General features: G+C 52.9%; 1 protein-coding gene across 1 annotated transcript; it reads right to left on the bottom strand.

Annotated features, from left to right (window-relative positions):
- Window positions 1–378: 378 nt before the first annotated feature.
- Window positions 379–6608, bottom strand: LOC136355689 (uncharacterized). The gene is made up of 2 exons (XM_066308514.1): window positions 5778–6608; window positions 379–396 (listed from the first exon to the last, which is right to left on the bottom strand). Exons 1-2 carry the CDS (start codon window positions 6606–6608, stop codon window positions 379–381), a joined length of 849 nt encoding a protein of 282 aa, XP_066164611.1.
- Between the last annotated feature and the right edge of the window lie 3862 nt (window positions 6609–10470).

The following is a 10470-nucleotide window of genomic DNA, read 5'->3' as shown; positions in this document are numbered from 1 at the left end:
CTTTGAGGTCCTGGTACATTTTAGTACTGCCGGGATGAATTGAATACTGAGTTTGATGAGCTTCTGTGAGTATGAGATCCTTCAGTTCTTTGTCGTCAGGCACACACAATCTTTCTCCCAACCAGATTGTGCCATGCTCATCTTCATGGAAATCTCGGGCTTTTCCGACCCTCATATTCTTTTTTAGCTCAGCTATTTCAGGATCATTTACCTGAGCTGCTCTGACTTGATCCACGAGCGTAGGCCGTGCCTCTAGGGCAGCTACGTACCCGTGTTCCACGATGCCCAAATTTAGGTGCTCAAGATCTTGCTGCAATTTGTCACACATGTCTTCAATACATACTGCATTGCAATAGCTCTTTCTGCTTAGAGCGTCTGCTACCACATTTGCTTTGCCTGCATGATAGTGTATCCCCATGTCATAATCTTTAATCAACTCCAGCCATCTTCGTTGCCGGAGATTCAAGTCGGGCTGGGTGAAGATGTACTTCAGGCTCTTATGATCAGTGTAAACTTCACAGCGGTTGCCAATAAGATAGTGCCGCCAGATTTTCAGAGCATGAACCACTGCTGCCAACTCAAGGTCATGAGTGGGATAATTGGTCTCGTGTGGACGCAACTGTCGCGAAGCATATGCGATATCGCGACCGGGAAAATTGCCTTTTCCCGAACGCTAGTGTATTAATCCCCGTCCCAGGAAAAGCCGGGGTACACCACACAAACATGATATAAAAGACACATCTTTATTATATCGATAATATTTACATTATTACAAAGGCGCTTCAGGCCTGGCAATCAAAAATAAACAGCAGCGGACTAGCGGGCCTACGGCTCCATCTTCACAGGCGCTCAACTGGGGTATAAGCCAGGACTCCACCTAAGACTTCTTCTCCAAAGCTTCTCTTACTGAAGGGGGGAAAGATTGAGCAAGGATGAGTACAACCACGGTACTCAGCAAGCCACACCGGAGATGCGTAATTAATGCAAGGGAGTACAAGGGGATAATAATATAGGGGTTAAGTTTTGCAGTAAACAGCATTTAAAAGTCACTTAGTTGCCCAAAGCCATTTTATAAAGACGATCCTAGAGCTACACAGTATTATTAAACAAGGCCGTGAACCCTCACGAACCTGCCTTAACCCAAGGCCTACGATGATTCAGACCGAACTGGCAACCCGACCCTGGGTCCCAGCTCGTTCCAAGCCAACCCAGGCCAACCATTCCACATTTTAGTTGTTAAGCAAATTTTAAGAATTAAAACACTGACTTGGGTACATTGCTCGGCTTGCCCATAACCGAGGGCGCGGCTATTCGAATAGATTATACTCTGATCAGAGGTGTACATCTTTACCCACAAGACACATCTTCCTCACGTGTAACCACGTGCCACATACCACCACGGTATACGGACGGAAGACGTGACATAGTTCCCAACCCATCCTAGCCATAAACAAGAGTACCGACCCAACCCCACCTACGGCCGGAACCCCCGGGACAGGCAGGCAGGATTGAGCCCCCTAGCAGCAGGACACCAGCCCTGTGCCATGACATCTCGACTACCGGGCCGCAGCTCGTGTAGCCTTCATTTGTCCTAGAGATGTCCATCGACCCCCGACTTCGTCCATCTCCATCCGTGTACTTTTGTTTATAACCAGACTGAGCCACAAACTAAGCCTTACCCACTAGACATGTGGAAGTACGGTAGTGCTTTGCAACAGAGGCCCGAGCTTAATCCTTATAGTACCCGAGGTACGACTAACCAAACCCAACCACGCACCTCGAGCCCAGCCTAAAACCATGTTGGGGGTATTGAATAGAGGGGGAGGTGTGTCTCCAATTCAACATAAGCCAACCATTCCATACTGTCCAGATGATATGAGAATTCCCAAAGTCTAAAGTTATAAATCCACCTAATGTTGCCTAATTAATCAGCGAAGCATCTACCTAAATTCATACTAGTGGAACCATGAATAGAGTACCCACTAGTTGGGGGGGGGGGGTTTGTTTATCCTAGGGTGAACAAGGTAATAATAACAATAGCAATAATAATAAGGCCATAACAAAGGTAAATAGGCATGGCTAAATAAAACAGTGAAAACGCGGGAATTTAAATAAAGCGATAATGCAATAATTTAAATCAACATAATTTTATAAACTGGGATTCAATATGTTCAAAGATGATGTGACTTGCCTTGCTCAGAGAGAACGGCCTTCCGAACCTTCGGCGACGACCACGAACCACGCTTCGGGAACCTCCGGAACGACAGAAGCTACGCGAAGCACACAAGCAAAGCTACAAGCCTATAAAGAAGCAATAACAATACATAAAAAGAAAGCACAGGGTTCTTTAGGTTATAACAAACATTAAGAGACTTGAACGGGTCGATTCGGAGTTCGTATGACCAAGATATGATCATCCGAAGTTTAGTGCTGTTATATGGAGATTTGTGGATTATTATAATTAAGCTTTGCAATAATAAAACATGTGGAAGCGCTAGCCTGGAGAAGACAGGAAGGCTGCACTGTTGACATGCGGACCCCACATGACAACCTAAAGGACCGCGGTAGACCGAGTACACAGAGACGGTCCACGGGTCGACGGAAGCGGACCCCGTGTGTCAACCGAGGCGAGTGGCCGACAAACGGACTCCACTAGACACCACACGGGCTGCACACGTGGAAACCACGCGGCTACCGAGCGAACACACTAACACGGACACTACACGGTCACCACCCGCACACGTGAACGACTACCGACACCGGTACACGGGTACCGGGGTCGACGACCGCACAACGGGTACGGGGCGACACCGAAAGGACGAGGACGGGGCAGCGAGAGGAGAGATCCTTACCACCACGCAACGAGGCGTGGGAACGACAACGACGAACGGGCGCGGCGGAGACGGACGGCGAGGGAACGACTTCGGCGGCGATCCTTGGACGAAGGCGAGACGCGGCCGGCACGAGGCTTGACGACACGGAGCCGAGGACGAAGACGACGACGGGGGCTGCAGCGGCACACTGGACGAACGCGGACGACGGACGAGAACGGCTTGACGGAGGGACGAACGCCACGACGAGCGAAACCGGGAACGACGAGAGGACGACGACGACGACGACGACCGGAACCGGCGAGGAGGCGACGAGGGCAGCCGGCAGCGGCTGCACGGAGACGAGGACGGCGTGTTCCACGCCGCTGCAATGCTGACGACGGAGGCGGCGCCGCGAGACGACGAGCCGGCGAGGATGAACGGTGAAGGCGACGACGGACACCGGCGGTGTTCGGTCGGAGGGGAGGCGAGGCCGAGGACGACGTCGCGGCTGCGATGCCGAAGATGGTGGAGGTGTGGCCGACCGGTGCACGGGCGAGGAGGGACGGGCGGCCGAACAACTCCGGCGAGGCGGATGGAGAGGTTCGCGGCGATGTGCGGCGGCTTCCGGGCGAAACCGAGGGGTGGACGAGGTGGAGGGCTACGTCACCGTGCCGAGGGAGGGGACGGCAGCGCCGGCTGACGCACGGGCATGGCGAAAGGGGTTGCCGGAGGAGACGTCGACGAGGAGGAAGGTGAGGCCGGCGCGGGCGACGGTGTTCCGGCGAAATTTGGGCGAGGAGGAGGTGATGCCGGGGATGAGGGCGGCGTCGCGGAGCCGAGGGAGGTGGTGGCGACGTCGACCGGCGCTCAGGCAGGGAGACAGAGGCGGCTGGAGGCGGCCGGCGCGGAGGAAAGGGAAGGGCGACGGCGGGAACGTAGCTCCGGGGGTCTCCGCGGGAAACGGAGGGCAAGCCGGGGAAGGGGAGGCCACTGCGATGCTGGAGGAGGCGACGGCGCGACCGGACGGCGCTCCGGCGAGGAGGGAGAGGCGGCTGGAGGCGGCCGGCGGCACGGGAGAGAGAGGAGGACGGCGGGGAGAGGGCTAGGGACCACGGGAGATCGCGGGAGGGGGCTAAAACGATAGAACGGAGCGAGGGAGTTGCATTTTATAGCGGAGGGAAGCGAGCCGAGCACGGGAGAGGGCGGAACGGCGACGGGAATGGCGGCCGGCGGCCATGGAAAGCGGCCGGAGAAAACGCGGGCGTTCCCGGCGATTGGGGGCACGATCCAAGGGGGAAATTGGGGGGGATTGAAGAGGAATCAATGGGATTTAAAACCCCCCAATTAATTTTGGAATCCATGGTTTGATTTGCGCGGATTTGGAGGAGGAACGGCTCTAGGTTTTCCCGGAGAGGGAGAGGAGGCTGAGCGGGAGGAGGAAGAAGACGACGGCCGGCCTGGCGCGTGGGCCGCACGCGGGCGCGCGGCGTCAGCGCGCGTGCGGCGCGCGTGCGCACGCGGCTGGCTCAGGCAGGGGGGCGCCGCTCGGGTTGGGCCCGGAGGCGGCCCAGGTGGGAGGGGGCGGAACGGCTTGGGCCGAGAGGCGGCCCAGGAGGAGAGGAGGGCGAGGGAGCCCGGGAGAGAGAGGGAGGAGGGAGTGGGCCGGGGGGGAGGAGGCCCAAGAGGAGGAGGGAGAGAAGTTGAGGGAGAGAAAGAGAGGGAGGAGGGAAGGACTTCGGCCGCGGGCCGGGGGAGAGAGAGGGAGGCTTTGGGCCAGACTTGGCCCAAAGGAGGGAGAGGGATTATTTTTAGGTTTTTCTTTTTAATAAACTTTGATAATTGTTTTTGTTGCTTAATAATTATTTCCGGTGCTCTGAAAATTCAAGTAAAATTTGAGGGCTCCTTTTTGACCAAGGAGAATTTAACAAAAATTCTCCGGGCCACATTCGAATTTTTCTTGTACGTATTTTAGTGTTTGCCAATTTCTTTTCGAATTTTAATTAATTCTATTATTCCTTTTAGCGAATGATTTTTAATTCGGGATGAATTTATCAGGACGTGACATGCGACCACTCTGCCTTCTTGCATCAACACACATCCCAATCCTTGGCGAGATGCATCACAGTAGACTTGGAAGTCTTTTGTCTGATCTGGCAGAATTAGAACTGGTGCAGAGACTAACTTCTTCTTGAGTTCTTCAAAACTTTGGTTGCACTCAGCTGACCACTTGAATTTTTCATCTTTCTTTAGCAACTGTGTCATGGGCCTGGCAATCTTGGAGAAATTTTCGATGAACCGACGATAATAGCCCGCAAGTCCAAGAAAACTCCGGATCTGAGAAACTGTCTTTGGTGGGGTCCACTTTGTAACTGATTCCACATTTGATGGATCCACTGCCACGCCTTGAGCAGAAATGACGTGACCCAGAAATTTGACCTCCGATAACCAGAAGTCACACTTGCTAAACTTGGCATATAACTGGTGCTCCTTCAATTTCTCGAGTACCAGACGAAGATGTTGCTCATGTTGTTCTTCAGACTTTGAATAGATAAGTATGTCGTCAATGAACACCACGACAAACTTGTCAAGAAACTCCATAAACACTTTGTTCAACAAGTTCATGAAGAAAGCCGGTGCATTGGTGAGTCCAAATGACATAACTGTGCACTCAAACAACCCATACCGAGTGGTGAAGGCTGTCTTGGGAATATCCTCTTCCCGAATTCTCAACTGGTGATAGCCTGATCGCAGGTCTATCTTGGAAAACACCTTAGCTCCTTTTAGCTGATCAAACAGGTCATCAATTCTGGGCAACGGATATTTGTTCTTGATTGTGACCTCATTAAGGGCGCGATAATCCACGCACATCCTCTTGGTCTTGTCTTTCTTCTCCACAAAGATAACCGGAGCACCCCAAGGTGAAGTACTCGGTCGGATGTACCCTTTCTGCAGCTGTTCGTCAACCTGCTTCTTGACCTCTGCTAGCTCATTAGCTGCCATTCTGTACGGCCTCTTGTAAATTGGAGCAGTCCCGGGTGCCAAATCGATCCGGAACTCGATTTCTCTCTTCGGTGGCATTGTAGTGAGGTCTTCTGGGAACACCTCAGGATACTCTTGTACTATAGGAATATCCTCCAACTTCCTGGGACTTTTCTCCACTGTTTCTGTCTGACCCTCAATAGCAGCCTGATTCAGACTCGCTATGGACTTCTGCGACGCTGGGGAACGGAAGGTGATCTTCTCCCCTTTGTCGTTGGTTAGGGTGATGGTGCGGCTTGCGCAGTCAATCACTCCCTTGTTTCTGGTCAACCAATCCATTCCGAGAATGACATCTAGGTCTTTAGATTCGAGAAGGATGAGGTTGGATAGAAACGGTGATCTTTTGATCTCTATAGTCACCGAGGGGCAGTAGTGTGCTGTCCTCATATCATTTCCAGGGGTATGAACCTGCATCGGTATTTTAAGTTCCACTACCGATAATCCATATGTCCCAGCAAATCTTTTGGAAATGAAAGAATGCGAGGCACCTGAATCAAAGAGAACTGTTGCTGGATATGAGTTCACTGGAAACGTGCCCAACACGACCTCTGGTGCTGCCTGTGCTTCCTCTGCAGACACATGATTGGCGCGGGCCTGGATGAACCTAGGTCCAGTGCGATTCAGCTTCGGACACTTGCCAGCAAAGTGGCCGTGCTTGCCACAGTTGAGGCAGGGTCCTGGCTTTCCTACAGCCCCCTTCTTGGGTTGTTCTGACTGAGCTGACACAGCTGGCGGATCTGACTGAGCTGGTGCCATTAGTGGGGGTGGAGTCGAGTTGTGGTTGTGCTGCTTACTGTTGTTGTGACTGCCACCGTTGTAGTCGTTGTTGAAGTTACTCGGGTGATAGGGACGGTGCTGACAGACGATCAGGGTGGGAGGCCCACCTAGCTGTCCCGTCATGAAGCGAGGCTTTTGATTGTTCCCCTGAGGAAAGCTGATCTGAGCTGCCTTTCTTTTTCGGTCCATTTTGTTGCGTTGCTCTTCCTGGCGGATAGCCTTGTCCACAAGCTTCTCAAAGTCCTCATAGACTCCGGAGATTAGCTGGTTGGTCAATTCATCGTCGAGCCCAAACAAAAACTTCTCCTGCTTCTCAGCATCGGTGCGCACGTCCTCAGGAGCGTAGCGCGCGAGGCGGTTGAACTCGTGCAGGTACTCTGTAACCGTTCTGGTTCCTTGTTGTAATGCACGGAACTCTCTCTTCTGTTGTGCCATAATCCCTTCAGGAATCTGTGCCTTCCTAAAGTTTTGACAAAACTCTACCCAAGTAACCTTCGTTGCATCTGGACGGGTCACCACGTAGTTATCCCACCAGGCAGAAGCGGGACCTTGCAACTGGTGTGTAGCAAAAGCAACTTTCTCTTGTGTCGCGTCCCAAAACGACTCTAAAATACATCCTCAAAATTATGCATAGAATAAGTAAAATCCATGTGAAAGCCTCCAACAATTAAAATGTGCAAAGTTAAAAGTCAAATAAGGCTTGGAGGATTTTTGTATATTTCCTAAAAGCCTAAAATGCGTAAATAAATTTTAGTGGAATTTTCAGAGCACAAATAATAATTAAGAAGAAATAAACAAAGTTAAAAAGGTTTTATAAAAAGAAAAACCCTAAAAAGTCTTTTTCCCCCCCTCCCCCTCTTGGGCCGGCTCGGCCCAGCTCCCTCCCTCTCTCTCCTCTCCCCCGCGGCCCATCCGGCCTTCCCCCGCGCGCGCGCCGCTGACGGGCAGGCCAGCCCGCCACCCTCGCTGACGGGTGGGGCCCACCCGTCATCCCCTACCTCACGCCGCACCCGCCGCCTCGTCCGTGCCCTAGCGCCGCCGCCGCCGCGGATTCCGCCGCATCCCGCCGCCCCCGCGCGCAATAAAGAGGGGGAAATCACTCCCCGTGATTCCCTCTCCCTTTCCCCCCCCCCCCACTTTTCCCTCTCTCTCTCCCTCGGATTCGTTTGGAAACTCTCCCGCAAACTTCGCCGGCGCATCAATGGCGACCGGATCTTCCGCGGCCGATTCCCCCTCGTCCGGCCGCTCTCTCCCCCTCCCACTCCTATATAAACCTTCCCCGTGCCTCCCTCCACCGTTTCCGCCACTCGCCGCTCTCTCTCCCCGTCGGAATCGAGCTCGCGCCGTCGTTCCCTCTCTCCGCCGTCGCCGCCGAGCTCCGGTCCGCCGCCGTCGTCGCCTCGGACTTTCTCCCGCCTCGGCGTCGCCTCCTTCGGCTCCGCCGCGACCTCGCCGACCTCGTCCACCCCTCCGTTTCGCCCGCTGACCGCCGGAACGCCGCCGTCCCCGTCGACCCGAGCCGCGCCGCCGCCTCTCTCCGCTTCGGTCGCCGTTTCCGTTGTCGCCGTCGACCCGGGGTGAGCCGTGGACCGCCGTTTCGCTTCCCCCTTCCCTCCCCTCTCTCGGGCGCCGCTCCGCCGCGCCGGTGGTCGCCGGCGGCGACCATCGGGGCGCGGGCGCGTCGCCTCCCGTCGGCTGTGCCGGCGAGGCCGCCTTCGGGCGCGCCCCGCAGCTGCCATGTGGGGCCCGGCTGTCAGCCGCCCGCGCCGGCGGGTACGGCTGACGCGTGGGACCCACGGCGCCGGCCGGCGTAAGCCGCGTGCACCCGGTCCACCGTGGACCGTGAGGCTGCCGCGTGGGCCCCACTCCCGTGGACCCGGTCCGCGCGCCCCTCCCCTCGTCTGACGCATTAAATCCGATTTTAAATCAAAATTTAAATGAAGAAATTCGTAAATATCCATTTAAAGAGCATATAAGCTTCAAATGGCCATAAGTTGGCCATTTGAACTCGGAATTGGACCGTTCAAGTCTCTAATTCTTCCTTAAGAAGCCAAGAACCCATTTTTGTGCTTTGTTTCTGCTTGTTATATGGAGTTTAGTAGAGTAAAATCCGTTTCTTTTCCGTTGGTCGTGTAGACGCTGCAGCTTCGGAAGATCCGCTCTTCGTGGAAGTTGAAGCCGACGTTTGGGAAAGCGAGCAAGGCAAGTCACATCATCTTTGAACATATTGAATCCCAGTTTGTAAAATTATGTTGATTTAACTTATTGCATTATCGCTTTATTTAAATTCCCGCGTTATCACTGTTTTATTTAGCCATGCCTATTTACCTTTGTTATGACCTTATTATTGTTATTGTTATTATTACCTTGTTCACCCTAGAATAAACAAAACCCCAACTAGTGGACACTCTACTCATGGGATCACTAGTATGATTTTAGGTAGATGCTTCGCTTTTAATTAGGTAACCTTAGGCGGTTTTACAACTCTAGACTTTGGGAATATTCATATCACCTGGACACTATGGAATGGTTTGGTTATTGTGGAATTGGCTTCACACCGCTCCTTCTATTCAAAATCCCCAAAATGGTTTTAGGCTGGGCTCGGGGTGCATGGTTTTGATAGTAGCACCTCGGCCATATAAGGACCGGTCTTCGGGCCTCTGTTGCAAAGCACTACCGTACTTCCACATGTCTAGTGGGTAAGGCTTAGTTTGTGGCTCAGTCTGGTTATAAACAAAAGTACACGGATGGAGATGGACGAAGTCAGGGGTCGATGGACATCTCCAGGGCAAATGAAGGCTACACGAGCTGCGGCCCGGTAGTCGAGATGTCATGGCACAGGGCCGGTGTCCTGCTGCTAGGGGCTCAGTCCTGCCTGCCTGTCCCGGGGGTTCCGGCCGTAGGTGGGATTGGGTCGGTACTCTTGTCTATGGCTAGGATGGGTTGGAAACTATGTCACGTCTTCCGTCTGTATACCGTGGTGGTATGTGGCACGTGGTTACACGTGAGGAAGATGTGTCTTGTGGGTAAAGATGTACACCTCTGATCAGAGTATAACCTATTCGAATAGCCGCGACCTCGGTTATGGGCAAGCCGAGCAATGTACCCAAGTTAGTGTTTTAATTCTTAAAACCTGCTTAACAACTAAAATATGGAATGGTTGGCCTGGGTTGGCTTGGGACGAGCTAGGACCCAGGGTCGGGTTGCCAGTTCGGTCTGAATCATCGCAGGCCTTGGGTTAAGGCAGGTTCGTGTGGGTTCACGGCCTTGATAAATAATATTGTTTAGTTCTAGAATCGTGTTTGCAAAATAGCCCTGAGCAACTAATGTCTTTAAACGCTGTTTACTGCAACACTAACCCTTTATAGTATAACTCCTTTGTACTCCCTTGCATTTATCCTGCACTTGTGGGTGTGTCTTGTTGAGTACGGTGGTTGTACTCAGTCTTGCTCAATTTTTCCCAAACCCAGAAGAGGAGTTCCTGGAGGATGAAGGCTTCGGTGTCTAGCTCGTGTCTGCCGTCAAGTGCCTGTGGTCGTCGCCCTAGTCTTCCGCTGTTTCTCGTTTGTCTTTGTGTGTGCTGGGCCTTCGCTGCCCATGTAATAAATTAACTATTTACGCTTCCGCTTGTTAAACTCTGAATTGTATCAACTTTTGGTGTACCTTGCCTCCTGGGACAAGGATTAATGCACGCACGTAAGGAACGCCCGTTGGGTTATTTCCGGTCGTGACAAGTTGGTATCAGAGCCCCCTTGACCCTAGGACGAGCCGTAGATCCCAAGCCTTAGCAATATTTTCAAAAATAAAAATCCTTTGTTATTTGTGAAAACTGTCTAGTCTC

This window comes from Oryza sativa, chromosome 3, assembly GCF_034140825.1.
Source record: "Oryza sativa Japonica Group chromosome 3, ASM3414082v1".
Classification (NCBI taxonomy): domain Eukaryota; kingdom Viridiplantae; phylum Streptophyta; class Magnoliopsida; order Poales; family Poaceae; genus Oryza; species Oryza sativa.
Note: the sequence above shows the minus strand (reverse complement) of the source record. Positions and strands in the feature narration are given on the sequence as shown.

Excerpts from the sequence above, each read along its gene's own strand:
- LOC136355689 (XM_066308514.1), bottom strand. The coding sequence starts at position 6,608 with ATGGCACCAGCTCAGTCAGATCCGCCAGCTGTGTCAGCTCAGTCAGAA.